A 19,407-nucleotide genomic window follows, 5' to 3' on the forward strand; every position below is an offset into this window, starting at 1 on the left:
ATCAGGATATGCTTCGTGCTTTTGAAGCCAGGGACTTCAAAATGCATGCTCACCTTTTTCGTTTTTCCTTTTTGGCATAGAGCAAAAAGAATGTCATGAGGACAATCCTAAGTCCTAATAAACTAGGTTAATGTGGAGGAAGCCAGATGTCTTCTGCTCATAATAGGCCTTATGATCCACAGTTCCAAAGAACCAGAGCTAGTATTAAATGTATTAAATGCACAGTACAATTTTCTCCTAGACCTACCTATGTAATATTTTAAGTTTCTGACGAACAGCTCTGGAAAATTCAACTAATTAATTATATCACCCATCGAATTATTCTGCAAATGCTCATTGTACTGTTCACTATTCTACATGTTGAGGGTAGAGAAATAATAATGACAAAGTCTCTCCTTATGGATCTTATTTTCTAACAAGGGTAAATATTTTGGTGTTAATAAGTGATATAAAAAAATACTCAAGATAGATAAGGAACGATCAAGCAGCTCAGAAGGGACTATTTTATAGAGATTTTCTAAAGGGATGATATTTGCTTAGAGACTGGGGGAAAGAAATACCAGGCAAAGGGAAGAACAAACTCAAAATAAGTGTGTCCACATCTGAAAATGCATCAATATTCTGTTACAACAGGCTGCCTCTTTGGGCTGTAGCCCTTTCTGGTGTGTTTGAGTTCCTTGTGTGTCAATCAGCATTTACACAGGTTCGGTAGCTTTCTCAGGCCCAGGGTGTTATTATGGCCATGTAGTGGACTTGCTTCTATTTTCTGTCTGAACTCCTTTTCTATGTTTGGAGAAATTGAGGTTCAATGAGTCCCGCCTCCTTTAGGAAGAAGGAAGAGAACATCACTTTGCACTCTCCTCCCTTGCAGCTAGGCCGTACATGTCACCCAGGCCCTGCCCATAGCTCTAGGCTATGATGCAGAAGTGTGCTGTGCGAGGGTTTGGGTGCCACATGTTTTCTGGTTAGAGCTCTCCTTTGGGTGTTGGGCTCATTCTGTATTTTCTGAACACTAGCCAGCCTCCTCCTCCACTTCTCCATGCATGTGGGACTGATTATCTTTAGTGCACATGACTCTCTGAGATAGATTAGCATCTCATTATATCTGTAGCCAGGCTTCGGTCTGCTTGATCTGGCACCTTGCTGTAGTGCTGGGGTAAGAAAGAAGGGGTTCTCAGAGAAGAGGGTTTGCAGATTTTGAGATAACTCAAATGGTATCTATCTGTATTTCAAGAGACAGACACTGAGTGAATAATACCAATACACACCTTTTAAGGCAGAAACAGGAGGAAATAAGAACAGATCAATATTTTTTAATGTATAGATGAGGTACAGAGAATCATTTATTTGGTCATTTACACATCCTATAAATAATTACTCAAGTCAAACTCTTGATCAGGCATAGTAGTAAGGATTTTTCTAAGACTTGCACATCAAAGGCATTTCAGGTGTAGTTTATTCCAGGAGGAGCTGGACAGAGAAAGGGTGGTGTAGAAGGAAATGGAGTAATAATTGGCAGGGGAGAGGACAACTAGATTCAGTGAGACTGTCATGGAGGACTCAGAACTGTCAGCCAGAAGAGTTGTGTAGGTCTAGTGGGAAAAATGTACTCACAGCAGATGCGGAGAAGTCAGAGTGGAAGGTAATTTGGGAATTTGGTTGTAGGTTTTGCTTTGAAGTCACGGTAACGAGTCCAAGTGGAAAATTCTTCAGATACTTCGATGTATGTTACAAAGGTCCAGGGATCAGGCAAGGTAAGAAGATATAAGTTTGGGAGCAATTGTGATACTGAAAGTTTCAGATAGGTAATTTAAAAACAGAATGTTTGAAAGTTTAACAGTTGGGAAATATATATACATTAATTACATAGTCTTTGTATTTTGGCAAGCGCTGCCTTTCAAAATCCCAGGGAATTGCACAAGCAGATAGGACTACAGCTAGTATGTTCAGCCATATTCAGCTGAATAGCTGACATCAGGCATCCTAGGACCTTAAATGGCTGATTCAGCTACCTTTTTCTGCTCATTCTCAGACCTGGTCCTGGCCCTAGTTGATAGCCAGCCAGCCCTGGAATTTGAAACCCTAAGCCAGGAGCAAGATGGAGGAAAGGGCTTGGTCTCCATTAGACCCGCAGCCATCATTTGCTGGGTAAGGGCTGAGGATGAAAAGGAATGGAATAAGAGAAAGTGAGGGGGCTCGGCCAAGTAACCCCTGTCAGGGTGGAGACTCCTTGGGTAGGGTCAGTTACAGGCTCCCCGGCTTCATAAATCAGGAAATTCCGGGGAAGTATGGCAAGGGTTGTGACTGAGATCCTTCCTGGGAAGAGGAGTCACTGCTCAGGGAGTTACTGTGTCCTCAGAGTCTGCCACTGAACTTCCCCCAGACCTAGCAGCAGGCAGCTAGGTGGATGAAACATGAATGGTCATATCACATCTGAGAGGTGGTTTGATGTGTAATAAAGAAGAATGCAGATTCTGGATTGTAGGAAAGTCTAATTCGTTTAAGTGAAGGACTTTGTGTAGTGGACACAACATTCTTCAATGAGGGAGAATCTATAAACTAAGAAAATATAAAAAGAGCATTTTGGGGAGGCAGATACATTTGAGAGCAAGTGAAGGCAAAACTAATACAGAAGAGAAAATAAGAAGTATTTGAAGGGCTGGGGATTTAGCTCAGTGGTTCTGCTGCCTGCCTTGCAAGCATAAGGACCCAAGTTCAATCCTAGGTACAAAAGCAAAAAAAAGTATTTGAATTGGCTTGTGGAAGTCTAGTATAAAATGATCACCCTGTGCTTTATAGGATATTCGGTGGCCTCCATGGCCTCTACCTAGTAGATAACATCACCCCCTCCTTGCTTTCTCCATACTCCCAAATGTGACAATCAAAAATATCTCCAGACACTGCCAAATGTCCCCTAGGAAGAAAAGTTCACCACTGGTTGAAAACTGGCAGAGTAGGTAAAATGAAAGCATTTGCCTCATCTCTAACAAAAGTGTTCTTACATCTCAACTTCTGAGTTTTGGAAGAATGATGTAACATTTGGATAGGAATTTGGCATGGATAATCAGATGTTTCATGATAAAATGAAGAGATACCCTGATCATGGCCCAAATTAATCTGAGGAAAATGAAAAGGTATATCAAGTACACTGCAACTAATCTCCTTTGAGAAAATCAGAACTTTCCTTTGGAGTTCACTGTAAGTGCTCACATATGAGATCTGGTTATCTGTGATTTTATGAATTATACTGCTGCATTATTGGACCTAGAATGCTATTATTATACGGTGATCAGAAGCATTCATGTATAGAAGGAAATGTGACTGGGCAATTGTACGGAGGTTACCTGGGCTTTTGACCTTTGTGTCTTTCCTTCGCTCTTTTCCTCTCCTGTAGTTCAGTGTAAAAGGCAGGACTGCAGTCAGCCCACAGGAGGCTGCTTCTCCTTTCTTAAAACAGAATTCTTCAATGAAATAGAAGCAATGTAAAAAAGTAAAGACCACAGGTTTTGTTAGATCCCTTTTGCATGCTGTGGCAGGCGTGCCACATGCCGTTTTGACAAATTTCTTGCTGAAAGACTTTCTTTTCTTTCATCGTTCCCCTTTCCACATCTATGGTTCATCTGCTTTGTTTTTCCTTCCGTATGCACGCTCGTTCACTCCTTCCTTCCTTCCTTTCTCTTTTCTCGTCCTTTGTTTCTAAAACACACATTAGTATTTGTTGTGTGCTCTAATTTTAAGATTTAACATATAAAGAGTATTTATTTAGTAACCAGCATCCACAAAGAGGCTTCTCAATATATTTTTGTCTTTGCCACAGCTCTGGAATCAAACCTGGTTGATGCCTGGAAATCTGCTGAGTAAATGTGCTTAAAAAGATAATTCCAGTAGCAATGTTATTTGGAAATTTTAGGAAAAGGGGCGCTGCATGAAAGTCCACATAAAAAAGCAGGGTTTGAAGAGGAAAACCATAACAGCCAGATTTTATAAGCAATGGCATTCACTGAGCATTGCTTCTTTCGTGGATGAAGATGCAAAAACTGTGTGATCTCAGAGGGACAAGTGTCCCTAGAAGAAGAGGACCGTCTCATAAGTGAAGGTGTGAGCAGCTGCTAGGAGCCCAGCAGTGCTCACAGTAAGTCTGCAGCCTCCACAGGAGAGAAGCCAGTGCTCTGGGAGGTGGTGAGATAATCAGGGAGAAGCAGAGAGGGTGTGTTAGGGCAGAGCGAGTGAGCCTATCCGTTGTTCTAGAACCGTTTCTTTGCCTTTACAAATTCCTCCCTGATACTGAAACCTGAAAAAGGAGGCAGTGATTAACCCTGATTGTCTTTTCATTCATATCCCCCTCCTTCCTTCAAAACCAGTGGAAGTTTTGACAGAGCAGTTCCTGTGATAGGTGTTCGCCAACCCGACCAGGCTGTGGTTCGCGATGTGTGGTGAAACACCAGAACAGGCATTTCTGTGAAAATCTCTGTAGATGTGATTAGCCTCGGACGACCAGTGGGCTCTGAGTAAAGCAGATGGTCCTCTGTAAGTCAGCTATGCTTATCCTGTTAGTTGAAGGTCTTGAGAGCAGAGATTGGAATTTGCCTGAGTAGAAGGGATTCTGCCCCGGGATGGCATATAGAAAGTCTGCTGGACTCTCCCACCTGCTGACTGGCCTGCCCATTTTAGACTCAAGACTGTAACTGTGACTCTTAACTGAATTTTCAGTCTACCCTGCAGATAGTGATAGTCTACTTTGTACAACACTGTGAGCCAGCTAACACCTATTCTCCCCAGCCTCTCTATCATCTATTTACATATTGGTTGTTTCTGTTTTTCTGAAGAACTCCTACTAATACAGTCACCTTATTATTTCCTTCTGCCCTTTTATCCTCTAACATACGAAACTTCATGGGCCAGGGGTTTAGCTCAGTAGTTTGGTGGCCTGCCTTGCAAGTGCAAGGACCCAAGTTCAATCCCCGGTAAAAAAAAAAAAAAAAAGAAAAAAGAAACTTCTCTGGATATAAGTACCTCATAATATTTCACTTCTTAGTTACAGTTAATCATTATTTACATGTTCGCACCCTGTCTTCCTGTCTTATTTGCTGGTCTTAATGTTTTAATCCAGTAAGAAACAATGTTGTAGCTTTTGCAGCAGAAATTCTCCATGGAGGGAGATTTTCTTTTTTCTCAGTGAAACTGATGAACAATTTTGATCTTATCTAATTTGCTCAAAGATCTTTCATCAAAATTTAAACCCAATTCTTCACAAAAGGCATGATGTACAGAAGGGGAAAATGTTTTCTATGTTTATTAAATTGATCCAACATTTAGAATCACTGGAAAATACTAGGAAGAATTAGAAATACAAAACAAAGCTAAGGACTGGTTTTGTATAATATACCTAATATCCATTCAGTATCCTCTAAAGAAAACTTGAGTTTTAAAAATGATGCACTTGGAAACATTAATTAAAATGTTAGGATGTGACAATGTATTTTCTGGAGCTAAGGATTCATTTTTAGAACTTCAGTTCTGTGGTTTACAAATCTTAGTTTTATGAAATAGAGCTAATTTCATATTTTTATATAGATAGCAAAACAAAGAGAACATAATTAAGCCAGAAAATGTATAAGACCTCACATCTGTCAACTTTCACTGTAAAGTCTTAAATGGATTCTATTGGTCATGGATTGCCTGTTATGGTTTCTATCCAGCTTTACCCCCCAAAGTTTCATGCACTCACAAATGGGGCTTTTGGGAGGTGGCTGGATCATGGGTGTGTGATGCTGGGTGTAAGATTCTGGATTAGTCCACTAATTGGTTTAGTATAGTTCTGGGTGTGGCTGAATGGACTTATTGAAGACAGAAGTCCCATCCTGGGTATGGGTGGCAACAATCAATAAGCTTGTAGTCTGGAAGGACTATAAAGGGAAAGGGAGACTCACTGCAGTTCCTCTTCTGCCTACCTTGCCAGGGACTGTTCCTCCTCTGCCAGTCTCCTCTGACATGCTGCCCTGCTTTGGAGCCAGCCAGTTATGGACTGAAACCTCTACACCTTTACCCCTTAACTTTGGGTATCAGATATTTTGTTTCAGCGATGAGAAAAGTAACTAGGACACTGCCTCATCGGTGTGGAAACTGTAGGATGTTGAATCAGAGCTCTTTTGACACCTCATGGTAACCAAGATTTGTCACATTCGTATTCCACATTCGTTCTTCCATCCTTTGGCTCATTTTCCTCATGAGACAACCTTCTCAGCTCTTCACCTTTCTGTCTGAGCTTCTCTTGACAAGGTTACACTAGCTGCATAAATTCTTACTTTTCCCTGGTAAAAATTAAATATGCTAATGCTGGCTCAGGAAACGAGAAATATTAACTTGAGAATATTAACAAGACCTTCACTTCACCAGATTTAAATTTCCTATTATCTCCAGGCATTATTAATACCTATCAACAATACTTTTTCTGACACATAGGTCTTTATGGATCAATTTAAGACCCTCATCTCCTTTCATAATATTTCTTCCTTAGCTTGGAGTACTGGACTTAGAAAGCTAGGGTCGAATCTTTCTCTCACCTTGTCTGTCATTGAAAGTAAAACTACCTGAGCATTAAAGTCCTGACAAATGGGTCACCACACACTTGGCACGGTGGCGCCAGATGTGAGAATTTCTCCAGGTAACTTGCTATGAATCAAGTTTCTGTTTGTACACTGATTAACATCTTCTGTTGTCTCCGAATGAATGTTTCTGGATCAAGGGAGGAAGCTTTGCAGAAAATGTGTTAAAACAATTGACTGTTCATATTGAGCAAACCAACCCATGACATCTACTCTCAAGGTTTGTGCTTGGCAAAACAGGAAGCTAGAGGGTGAGCTTTCCATAAACACTGGCTATGTGGTCTCTACCCTTGTTGCTAACCATTACTTTTGTCATATCAGCTGTTTTAAATCATAAATACTATTGCATAGTCACCATTTACTTCACGCATTTGATGATTCTACAACTAAGAGTCCGAATTGACTCTTAGAAAGATATGTGAAATTAGCTTCCAATTGAAGATAGTAGTGTATTCCTAAAAATCAGATAATTTGTCTATCCTATAAAAGTTCCTTTGCCAGGATGAATGAACAGCAGGAGGAGGGACTGTGGAAGTCCTTTCACATTCAGCAGCTTGTGCCTAGGACTAGCTGAATTGAATGCTGTATTTTCCTACAGTTGGTTTAACCAGGCATAGCTGATAAACTGCAATGAATGAACCATCAGCTGGAGATTGTCCATCACCGCTGTAAGTTAGATCCGCACCAGATCCAGTTGCAGAGAATTCTGTGGGACTTTTGGTTCATAGGGACTTTTGGTTTCCTATGAATTCAATGGGGACTTAGTGGAAAGACATCACAGAACAATATAATGTTCAGACATTCAAAGACTTGAGACAGATGGCTCCAATAAAATGGAGGAAGAGAGGGAGATAAAGAAGAAAGCAATAGCTTTCATACAAAAGAATCAGTTATGTACTCAATGGAATTGTGTGCTGTAATGCAATATTATTTTTCTTTTCACTTCAGTGGATCTGTTCCTGGAGCAACACTTTGTAATCTCTGAAGAACTAACAGTTCAAAAGATTTTTCTGTGTTTTGTATTTCTGAACAGGCCCCCAGTCATGTGTAGCATCTCATCATTTTGTGCTAGTTGCACCCTGTTTATTTGTTTTTTCTGTTGTGTCCCAAAGACAAAAACTTTAAAGTAATTATTCATTCAGAGGGGCTTTTCCTGCCTTAAAATAAAAGAACAATACATAAAAGTTCTTAAAAGCCAGAATAAACCATAGAAAAAGAGCTGGCAAATGAAATGGAATACAGGAATAGATCCCATTCAGGCTTTCTGAGTCTTATGTGTTGGGAAGGTTGAGGTAAAGATTATACATGCTTTGTCATGTGACCCTTTTTAAGTACTGAACACTGAACTCAAGGCCTTTACACTGAGCCATATCTTCAGTCCTTTTTTATTTTTTATTTCAAGGCAAGGTCTTGCTAAATCACTAAGTTGTGCATGCTGGGCTTAAACTTCTGATCCTCCTGCCTCAACCTTCCAGAGGGCTGGGATTACAGGTATGTGTCACCATGCCCAACTATCAACTACCTGCTCCCAATAGTGGCACGGGAATCTTAGAGGAAAAAAAAGCTATTTGAGTGATTCTAGAGTCTAGCAAACAAAAGACTTTATTGTTTGTCTTTGGCAGAATAGGGCAAAAGTTCAGAAATAATTATTACAGAATCATTTCTCTATTCATTTTCTGTTGCCATATTAAAATTTCTACAACCAGGGCCAGGGATTTAGCTCAGTGGTGTTACCACCAGCCTCACAAGCACAAGGTCCCAAGTTTGATCCCTAGCACCAAAAATAAATAAAATAAAATAAAATAAAAAATAAGATAAATAAAAATTTCCAAACCATAGAAGCTGAAAAAGCACAAATTTGTTATCTCCCAGCTTTAATGGATTCCGATCAAGGCGTGGCTTAGCTGGAACCTTGGCTCGTGGTATCAAAAGACAAAATGAAGCTCTGATTTGGACTGCATTCATATATCTGAAGACTGAACTAAGGGAAAATCTGCTTAAAATTTATTGACATTTTGGCAGATTTGGTTTTCTGTGACTGTGTAACTAAGAGCCCTAATAGCCTTGCTATGGGTTTCCCTTTGCTTCTGGAGCTTTCCATCATTCTCCTGCCGTGTGGATCTTTCCATGGGTAGATGGATGGTTCACAACGTGGGCCATGTGTTAGTCAAAGCCAGAGAAGAACTGTTGTAGTGCACACTAGCAAGATAGCAAGATGAAGATCACTCCGCATCCCACCTCTCTGATACATGCATGCATTTATTGTCTTAATCACTTTTTCATTTTTCTGACACAATACTGGTCATCCACAGTTTAAAGGAAGAGTTTATTTTGGCTCACAGTTTCAGTCCATAGTCAGCTAGCTGCAAGGCAGGACAGCATGGCAAAGGGTATAATGCAAAGAATGCTGCTCACCACACAGTGTCCAGGAAGCAGACAGTAAAGGGAGAAATATGGGGAGGGAGATATACCCTTTCATGACAAGCTGCAGAGACCTGCCTGCAAACCTGCCTGCAGACCAGGGCTCCCCTCCCAACCAATTGTAGCATTTTTGTAATTCAGTCACCTTCCACAAGCTCTGGGGGATCATGGACTGAAATCTCTGAAAGCATGATCCACATAAATCTTTCCTTCTTTTAAGCTGATTATCTCAAGTAGTTTGCAACAGTAACAGAAGGTTAACACACCAATCTTGTAGTTATGTTTGCTTTCCATTAAATGCAGCACACACACACATAAACCCCCCCACACACAAACACACACAGTACTTTTTTTCCCTAACAAATGAGTTCAAAAGAGAGAAAAATTGGAGCAGGAGGAACATCAATTGAAAGTGTGAAAGATGAAATTATGTAAAAACATATCATCTTTTCATGCCTAGTTAATCACAGGAAATATACCTGCCATCGTGAAGCCATTTTATGAGAAAACAGCCCAGTTTCTCATAACAGTTAGGACACAGCATTAACAAGACCAACCAACACAGTTCTACATTAGAACGTGAGAGACAAAAAGCACTGTGTCTGTGTAAAAATGTATTTGGTGGTTAATAAAATTACAATGTTTTGTACCTAAAGAGAGTCCTTTTGTTAAAATGAAGGATGGTTTCTAAGTGGTTTTTAATCACTTTACAATTTAATTTTTTGGATAAAAGAGAAAGAGTCACACTGACAGAGTTACAATTTGAAGGTAGTCCTAGATCTTTCATTTCGAGCAAGGGTTGTGAGAACAGTTGTCAGAGAAACTATGAATTTGCTGAAATTATTATTTTTTCAAAGTTATTTAAATATAAGTTTTTTTCTTTTATTGCAACACCTTTTATCTGCTGGTTTTGTAAGACTCTATCCAGAAAGTAGCACTTAGAATATTTTGAACTCATATCAAGACCATACGAGGAAAAATTCTATCAGTGTCTCTCGAACTACCCCAACACATCCCTCAGGGCATTTAAGAGTGAAACTGTCTTCAGGAGGTACAAAGACCATGGCCTGGAGCGTGGCTAGAGGTTATGAGCTTTGAAGTCTCAGAGACATATTAAAAATTCCCTATGAATCTCATATTCTCTTTCATAACATAAGCACCTGTACTGATATAAAAGTAAAATCTGCTCAGGAAATGTGTCATATTTTCTGAGTTTTACACAATACCTAGCTCATGGATCCAGACCTTGTATTAAATGAGAAGTTTTACTTAGAATAAGTATTAAAGAAGTGATGAAGTCTTATAAAGGAACAGATCACAACATTTGATTACTGAACTCTTATAGTGCATTGCACCCAAAATTTTTACCTTGTAATAATTATAAACTTGAAATAAGCGATTCATGCATACTTAGAAAATGCCAAGACTAAATGCGTTTTCAAAAGAAATTTAATTGCATTCCTATCAATTGCCACTGAGTCTTACTCTTTCCATGGAAATAAAGGGGTTTTCAAGATAGCAATGAGAGTAAATATTAAGAAATCCTCTGCCTTGCAGGCACAAGGTCCAGAGTTCTATCCCTGGTACCAAAAAAAAAAGAAGAAGTCCTGAGCTCTCAAAACTTCAGGGAAGGTTCTAACTCCTAGGTGTATATGCAGGAGAAATATAGATTTCTTTTCTGAGAAGATGAAATAATTTAAAATACAGTGAACGTGTACTGATAAAAATCTGGAAAGAAATTTTCTTCATTTTAATATGAGGTGTCATGTTCATTGATTTGTGTATCCTGTATTCACAGATTGAAAGAAAAATATTGTTCAAATGTTCATGCTACTTAATGTGATCTATGACTCTGTGTAATTTCTATCAAAATTCTGATGTATCTCTTTATAAAAATGTATAAAACAATCCTAAAATGGATATGGTATTACAATAGACCTTGACTAGTGTCTTAGTTACTTTCTCATTGCTGAGACATAATATCCAACAACCACAATTTACAAGAGAAGAAGTTTATTTGGCTCAGAGTTTGTAGGTGTTTATGGCTCAGAGTTCATAGTTAGCCTCATCAGGAGACTGTAACTGTCAGTGAGCACCTACTCCGTGTCATTAACAATATTATCTCACATAATCCACTTAGGGACTCCTTTGAATCAGGTATGAGGATGAGTTTTTCATAAATGGAGCAATGAGTAACAAAGGGGACGAAGTAACTTCTTCAAGGTTACATGAGTATATTTTAAGGGATTTTTTTTTCAGTTTTGTATTGATTTTAACTCACCACGAGTCTTTTTTAGGATTTTACTCTTGACTTACCACTGTCTTCCACAGAGAAATAGAAGACATCCCTTGTTGCATTGCTGCCCTGCTTCAAGACATAGCAGATCTGCATTTCATCAATGTCAGCTGCAAAAAAAAAAAAAAATAAAAAAAAAAAAAAAGAGCAAACATCACACAAAAAGTCTGCAAAAAATAAGGATATTAACCACTTTTGGGCTTTAATCATGCATGGAAATACCGCAATAAATAAAATTTAACATAATGATGAAATGAGCGTGAATCTATCTGCTTCCTAAAGTTGCAATGGCAAAAATAAAACTTCACGGAGAACTTTTGATTGTGCTACTAGGTTCACGTTCTCTAAGACAATGTATGACAAAGGGAGCATTATGGCTGTGCATGCTTTACAGGATCCTGGTTCTCTACGGACAGCTTTGTGTTAAGCTTGTGTTAAGCACTCTCTTGTGTTAAGCTTTCCGTACAAGCATAGAATTTGCCATAATGAGAGATGCCTATTAACATCTCGTCAAAATGAATTAAAATGAGTTACTGCTACATCTTGAGGAAAAAGAAAGTGAAAATAAAACCATGAATTTTAAAAAAATCTATTGCTTATTCTCAATGCTTTGTGGATTTATTCCTTAGATGTGTAATTATATTTTATTGATAATTATTAGAATTTCAAAGACAATTTGTTTGGGGGAAATTAATGAGAACAATTCTCCTAGTACCATAAATAATTTTATTTGCTTTAGAAGCAATTCTGAAAATGTAAACTGCCATTTTTTAAACACCCCCTGCAGGTATTACACTGAGATTACATCTATCTTACCTGTATTATATGTGAGAATTTTTCTGCATCTCTTTATGTATCATGCACAGAGCAATTTAAAGAAGTTGTAAGACAACATAAGGAGCAGCCAGAATATATCAGGCCACATAACTTGGGAAAGCAGAGGGACCTGCCTTTAGTTCATTGTTAGTAGTAACACAAGTATAACATATAACAGGAAATTATCTTTAAAATATAGTCTTTCACACACAGGCAAACTTAGTTCTATGCTTCTTTTTAGACATGGAAATTACATTTGAGGAGTACAGCTAAAAATGTGTGGTATAATCATTTATAGCCAGACTCTAGATAACAAGCATCTTTAAATATCTAAACACTAACAAAATATACAAAGAATTTCTAGAGGTCATTTGTAAAATTCAAAATCAAATTGATATTATAGAAATTAATGCAATCATCCAGTATTTCAGAGGTTGAGGCTTCCCTCCTGTTGTTTTGCAGATTTAAGGTAAAATCACAAGCTTTATTAAGTATCTATGGGTTCTTGTTAGATGAGCATGGTGATGATGAAACAGCTGAAAAAAGATTTGTTGTTGCCTTTTTTGTTGTTGTTTTTATTCTACCATAGTTTATAAGAAGCAGATCTTACTGCAAACGGGCTGGGGTGAGGATAGTTTTACAGAGCTGAGAGCTCTCCACTGAAGGAAGGAGGTACGGGCATCAGGGAAGAATGAGACTGACCTTGTGTAAACACATGAGTGCGCTCCTCTTCGAGGCCAGTGTTGACAATGAAGCCCTGCTCTGGTCCCTTGGTCACTTTGTACTTCAGGAGCCTGGGAGGACTGTCTTCATCTTCTGCCTTCAGAGACTTACTGGTGATGAGGAAGCCCACGAGTCCATTGTGAAGGTGCTGCAGGGTTGGGGCACCCCTGTTAATGGCAATGTGGGGAACCTTGTTGTCAGCAGAGGTTATCTGGATCCTCATTACCTGAGGTGTGTGTGTCTCCAGGGCAGTGTCCAGGAAGACATAGAAATTATTGTCCATGTCACCTGTCACTGTCAAGGAGAAACTGTCTTCAGTGCTCCCACTGCCATCATGCCAGTAGCTAATCAGGTGTTCATCCAGGTCTTTCTTGGTGAAAGTTGTCACAGAATGGCTATTATTATATGAAATCCTACCATGGACAGGGACCTCAGTGATTGTAAAGAGAATAAAATCATCTGGCATATCCTTGTCTTTCACTGTCAACTCAAAAGGACAGTTTGCTGTCCCCTCTCTGCAGTGTTAGTTTATGGAGGGTCAAGATAGGTTTCCTGTTGTCTACATCCCTTATGAAGATCCTGAAGGTCCTAAAAACAGAGCCATGACCACCAGACACTCTGAGCTCAAACTTATCCCTCCTTATCTCATCCTTTGAAATATGTACATAGTATATTTTCTTGCTAGCCAATTGATGCTCAGTGAAAGAGGCAATAGACTCCCCAGGCTGGTCGGAACATTCCAAGTGGCCCAGGTCAGGAGCCTGGGTAATGCTGAGGTGAAGTTGTTCACTAGGGCTGTGGATGTCACTTGTGTTAAGCCGTTCATTGGTGAGTCACTTTGTCCCCTTCCATCAAGGTGATCCTTTTGCTGACTACTCCAAGAAAGACCCTGTTTAAGCTGCCAATAGCGATATAGAAATATTGCTCTGTCATAGGATTGACCCCATCAGTTACATCAAACTTGATATGATCGACAACTCCTTCTTGGCCTGTAAGGGTATAACAGATGAGGCCTCTGTCAATTTCATCCTGGGTAAAATTCATTCCCGAAGTGAGACTGTTCCTCACTTCTCCACCAGGTTTTCTCAGTCGCTGTAGAAGCCCTTATTGAGGCCCAGAATAGACCACAAAACTGAGGCTCTTATCATCTGAGTCAAGATCTGTAGCCTTGAGAACCCAATTTGTGATAACTTTAGAGTGTCCAGTTGCTATTTCTAGCCCAGTGTTGATGGTCAGCTGAGGGGTTTGATCATTCACTGGGATCACCACCATCTGTACCTTTGAGTGGGCCGTGTGCTTGTTGTCGCTCAGCCAGACCTCAAAACTGTCCTCAGTGGTCTGAGTCATCATGCTCATACACAATGGTGGATGCCTCCTGGATCTCCTGTAAGGTAAAACTGTGGACAGGCTGGTCACCTGTGGTCAGCTGCTGTATGATTTGTCCATGGCGAGGGAGGGCTGTGAGCTGAAAGTGAACTTGGTTTGGTGGCAGGTCAGCATCTGCTCCATTGAGCAGTGGGGTATCTATGACCAGGCTCATCCCTTCTAATACCAGAAACTCATGGACAAAAAGCTCAGGCTTCTCATCATTGGTAGGTAAGATGATGATAGGGAGGAAGACATTTGGGGAGAAATTGATGCCATCAGAGCAATGGAATGTGAATGGATCTGCTTGTGGTTCTACCTGCTTGTGGATACTCTGTACGTAATTGATATGTCCCTCTCAGATATCCTTGATGTAGAAGGAACTGATGGCTTTATCAGCCTGAGATACTTCTCAACCAGGAGCTGGTGCAATGTTCTCCAGGTAGCCAGAGGCTGGCTGCCCAGTCACTGTGCATAGGATTTCATCATTAGGAGTGTCTGCATCGATGCTGTAAGGTCAAGGGGCTCTTTTCACCTTGGTAGACAGCGAAGGACTCTCCCATTAAGACCTTGCGAGTGGCATTGTCCACCAGCAGCATAGTCATTTGCACCTGAACCTTCTTCGTTTCACTGTCTGCTGTTACCCAGTGAATAAGAATCCTCAGACAGGATGAGGCTGAGAGCATCACGCTGCTTGTGGAAACCAACTTCACCTCCAGTGTAGACATGGGTTACTGCCCCACTGTTGAGATCTTCTTGGGTGAATCTTTCTTTGGGCAAATCATTCACCAGAATAGTGCCAAGTTTGGGGCTCTTTTCCACAATGTAAGACAGCATCAAACCATTTATGTCCTTTCTGCCATAAGTAGCACCTATGGTGAATTCAGTGGCTCTATTCTCTAGTATATCTATGGAAATGTCCAGTGATGGACTATCTGTGGTAGAGATCTTGGGACTTTTGTCAGCCATAGTGGGATGCACAGAAATCTTCACAGTGATGGGTATATGGTGCATCCTGTCACTTACCTCCAGGTGGAAGATTTCACTGGTAGCCCAGTCTTTGTTGTGCTGGTAAGAGAGACTCCCATTAATAATATCCGGTCATGTGAAAGATTCCCCTGGAATCATACACTTTTTAAAGTATTGCAAGTAACCATGTTGGGGACCCCAGATTAATATGAAGACAATTTGGTCAGTGTCTGTGTCAGGGTCTATAACATCTAGCTCATTAGTACTGAGGATAAAGTTGTCTCCCTCTGAGATGGTGAAGCCGTTGTTGATGACTTTTGGAGGCTGGTTATCCACAGGCTGCAGGAATACTGTGAACTTGCCTACTGCACTATTGCCTATAGCATCTTGCACCTGGTAGGTGAACTATACAACCCAAGGTATAATACCCAGCTTCTTGTGTGGGGGCTGGTAAGCAATCTTGTGGTGATTTACCTGGGCCTGGGTGAAGTGCATGATGGGTAGGTCTGGTGAATCAGTGAGCACAATTTCTCCAGCCTGGACTTGGTGGTTGCTATGTGTGTCCATCGGGGGTGTCAGTAAGGTGTACCACAGGTTCTGGTCATCTGAGTCCTGGTCAACATATTGGAGGAATTTCTTCTGGAAGTGAGTGAGCTGGTACTCATGCACAGTCATTTGTAGAGTAGTTCCATGATCCAGCTCTGGACTCAGCATATCCGCTGGCTGGACCTGGATGGTGAAGTAGTGCTGGTTGGATAGATTGGGTGCATCATGGTCATCCTCCACATGGAAGGACAGGTGGGCCACCACAAACTGAGGGCTGTGTGGGCCAAGATGGAGGTAGAAGAGTCTTCCTTCCATGATGTCTCTCTGCAGCCACTCAGTCACCACCATCTCATAGAGTACTTCTTTTCCACATAATGCCAGTCACTATTTAGAGGGGACAGGGGTGGTTCAGCCTGCCTCAGCAGAATGTCTCCCAGGTGCTGGCCTGAGTGGCAGGAACCAGAGGCCAGATGCCACTCTCCCTCATTTCCGTCTAGGAATTGATCCTCTAGCACAAAGTGGATGGCTGAGTAGTCAGAATTGTTATCTGTAGCACTCAGGACAAAGGGGGAGATCTGGGCCACCTGCCCTTGGGTCAGTGAAAGCCCTGTGTTGACAATGACTACGGGGGGTTCATCATCCACAGGTTCAGTGGTGACGGGGAGGAGGTAATCTACATAGTGGTGCCCATCCTCCATCTGAAAGACGATGTTGTCATTGTTGGTGTCACTGCCATCATGCTAGTACACCACTCGCCCTGCTGCCAGGTCTGCAGCAGTGAAATACTGGCAACCAGTAGGTGCCCCAAGAACCACCAGCTGCCCATGTCTCAAGCCCCCGACTGCAACCATTTTCACCTCCTCCAGACTATCTTTGTCACTGATTGGAAGGTTATGGGCACTGGACAGAGCCTTGGATTGACCTTCAAAAAGCAGTAGTCCTATGTAAGAGCTAGCCACCAGAGCCAGAGTATTCTAGGGCTTCACTACTACCTTGAAGGAGAAAGGATCTGAGGTGGCGCCGTCCATCACCTCCAGCTCCAGCTGGAAGACGAGTTCTCCCAGGGAACTCTCCGCGGGAGGCCGATAAGCAATTCTGAGCTCCCGAAGCTCTCTTTGCGTGAAGAAGGAGACTGGAGGGCCCAGGGGATCATCAGTGCTGATCACATAGCCCTGCTGACTCTGGTGTCCTGGTGGGGCTGCGGGTCCATTAAGAATGCTGAACACCAGCTCCTCAGGGCCCGACTCATTGCAGCCAGTGCGTCAGGGGTCAAGGCAGTTAGCAAAAACTGATCGACCTCCAGCATCCTCAACGCCTCGAGGCTGGGCCTGGGCACCGTGTTGGGGGCTCCTTTCCCGATCCTTATGAGCAGCTGGAAGTACTCCAGGGCCAGCACCTTCACTGACACCCCGGTGGCAGGAGCAGCTCCACCAACATGGGCACATAGTCCCTACTGGACGAGGAGGTGGCTGCGGTGTGTTGGTATCGCACGCCAGCCCAGATAAAAGCCTCACAGGCCACCGGCTTGGCCCTGGGGACAGGGGTCCCCAAGGCGTCCACCAGGTGCCAGAACTTGGGCAGGGGGGCGCCCTCGAGAGGAAGTGGGGTGAGCCGGCACGTGCGGGTGGCCATGAGCCCAGTCTCTGGGGCAGGAAAACCCAACACGCTCCTGTCGACTGCCTGGCTCCAACCCCGCACCTTAGCACAAACGCCTGCGGCGCGTCACCAGCTCCAGCGGGGACAAGACTGCCTTCACCACCAGGGCGAAGGGCAGCACCCGCGTGTAGGCCGGGGCTTCCTATCGCAGCTGGAGCCGCACCCTGGAGCGCCTGGGGCTTCGCGAGCCGAAGTGGGTGTAGCGGACCTGGTGCGCCCCGAAAGTGCAGGGCAGGCGGCAAGGGGAGAGCGCGGCCTGGTGCAGGGGCTGGACGTCCAGCACAGTCACCTCACGCCGGTCTCCGGGCTGCACGCGAATCACCAGGTCCCGGAGCGGGTCTAGCCAAAGCGAGCGGCCCGGGGTCACCCGGAGCCCGGGGTTGGCGATCAGGACGCCAGGACCCGCGGGACCGCTGTCGTCAAGTGCTCCGCAGGGGGGCAGGTGGAGCGACTGGTGGGGGTCGCTCCCATGGAAGAGTACCTCTCCCCGCAGTGCGCGACAACTCAGGAGCAGTCAGGCTAGCGCCAGGAGCTGCGGGCAGGCGGGATGCGGAGAATCCCCGGCCATGGCCAGATGCGAGGAGGGTCCCTGTGCCGAGAGGAGCCGCTTGATATCAGGCGGTGGAGGCGGTGACTGCTGTCCAGTCGGGAGCTGCGGCGTGGATTCCGCAAGATCCAGCGCCGCCCTTGAGTTATGCCAGGTGCAGCAGCGGGGAAAGGGCTCCGCCACCTCCCGCCATGCCGGCCTCCCTCTGCGCCCGCGTTCGAGCCTCTCCCCCGCCGGGTCAGATCTGCGCCTGGCCTCTGAGCCACCGCTCGCGTGGTCCATGCATTCAGGGAATGACCTCTCTGCCAGAGCGGACAGAAATCGTTCCTGTTCTTCACCCCTAGCGGGAGTGCATTTTATTGCAAAATTGAATGTCAGTGAGGACATTGAAAAAAGCTGGCAGGAGCTAGTTTGCAAGTAGGATTTTCCAGTAGTTTGACAGACAGCTTATTCCAAGTCTTTTAATTCGGTGCTTCCAAAGCAAGCCTCGCGTTTTTCTTCTGCTTAGCTACTGGGAGAAGCAGCAACCATGTTGGCAAAGTTGAATCGCTTATAATCTGTTTCTAGTCCGCCGGTCTCGTGTAAAGCCATGGAGCGTGCAGGTCAGCTTCCTTCTATTTTCTCAGAGTGCGGTTTCCAGATCTGAGAGACTGTGTGAGTTTATTAGACTTGACTCCTGATTACTTTCTTTGTAGAAAAAAAAAAAAAAACCGTAGCCAAACGGGAGAATGTCAAGGGAAACCGAAGAGAATCCCTCCACCCCCGGCACCCGCAGTTGCTGGATCGCCTCTGTAAAACAATCCACTTAACACCTGGAATCAGGCTTTCAGGTGCTGATGACTCCCACGGTGGGTGCGGTGTTGGGGACAACCTCATCTCAATTTTACAAATGTTAGCAAAGTCAATTTAGTCACTGCGCAATCTTTTCCTAAATAAAATAGTTGATGTACTTCCTTATACGATTACTGTGGACGTGCCTTTTTGTTGACAATAAAAACAAATGAATACAAAATTGCATTGATACAGATGGCATCAAGGGAAATACAAATCTGTAGACTGCTTCCTCCGAATTAGTTTTTATAGAAGTTCTTTTACTGTGTTGCGGTACCTATTTGATTGACCATATCAGCTGCATTAGTAGCAGCCAGTGCTCAGAGCAAGAATGTGAATGGTGTAGTTTGAAAGAGTTAATCTATTTAAACTTGAAATTTAGTCACCTAATGAGATGCTGCTGTGTTCTGTGCAATCCTGTAAAAGAGAATGCTAGTGTAAATCACGAGAGCACAGATTTGTTCATTTAACAGATTTAAGGTGCATACATTTGAAATAATGTATGTTTAGCTTAATGAGGCAGTGTCTCCAGAAATATTATTTTAAAGTGTACTTTTAACTGAAACACAGGTAAAATGTCATCATAAGTGAGAGGTATTTCATAAAGCTACTGCTTTTCTCAAAGGATGAGT

At 42.7% G+C, this 19,407-nt stretch overlaps 1 protein-coding gene and 1 long non-coding RNA gene across 2 annotated transcripts in view; one reads left to right on the plus strand and one right to left on the minus strand.

The window, feature by feature from the left end:
- Nucleotides 1–18,212, minus strand: part of Frem3 (FRAS1 related extracellular matrix 3) — a 35,286-nt gene extending 17,074 nt beyond the window's left edge. Inside the window, 11 exon segments of the mRNA XM_019205535.2 lie at nt 11,339–11,432; nt 12,841–13,355; nt 13,357–13,692; nt 13,694–14,200; nt 14,202–14,732; nt 14,734–14,876; nt 14,878–16,100; nt 16,103–16,990; nt 16,993–17,148; nt 17,151–17,452; nt 17,454–18,212. Coding sequence (XP_019061080.1) covers nt 11,339–11,432; nt 12,841–13,355; nt 13,357–13,692; nt 13,694–14,200; nt 14,202–14,732; nt 14,734–14,876; nt 14,878–16,100; nt 16,103–16,990; nt 16,993–17,148; nt 17,151–17,452; nt 17,454–17,965 — 5,207 coding nt within the window. The 5' untranslated portion in view covers nt 17,966–18,212.
- Nucleotides 8,067–11,451, plus strand: LOC109117629. Its single transcript, XR_002024935.1, has 2 exons — nt 8,067–8,096; nt 11,358–11,451. It is a non-coding gene; the product is annotated as an uncharacterized LOC109117629 (long non-coding RNA).
- Nucleotides 18,213–19,407: the final 1,195 nt, after the last annotated feature.

Source organism: Fukomys damarensis, unplaced genomic scaffold, assembly GCF_012274545.1.
Source record: "Fukomys damarensis isolate Sample0158 unplaced genomic scaffold, DMR_v1.0_HiC HiC_scaffold_38, whole genome shotgun sequence".
Taxonomy (NCBI): Eukaryota; Metazoa; Chordata; class Mammalia; order Rodentia; family Bathyergidae; genus Fukomys; species Fukomys damarensis.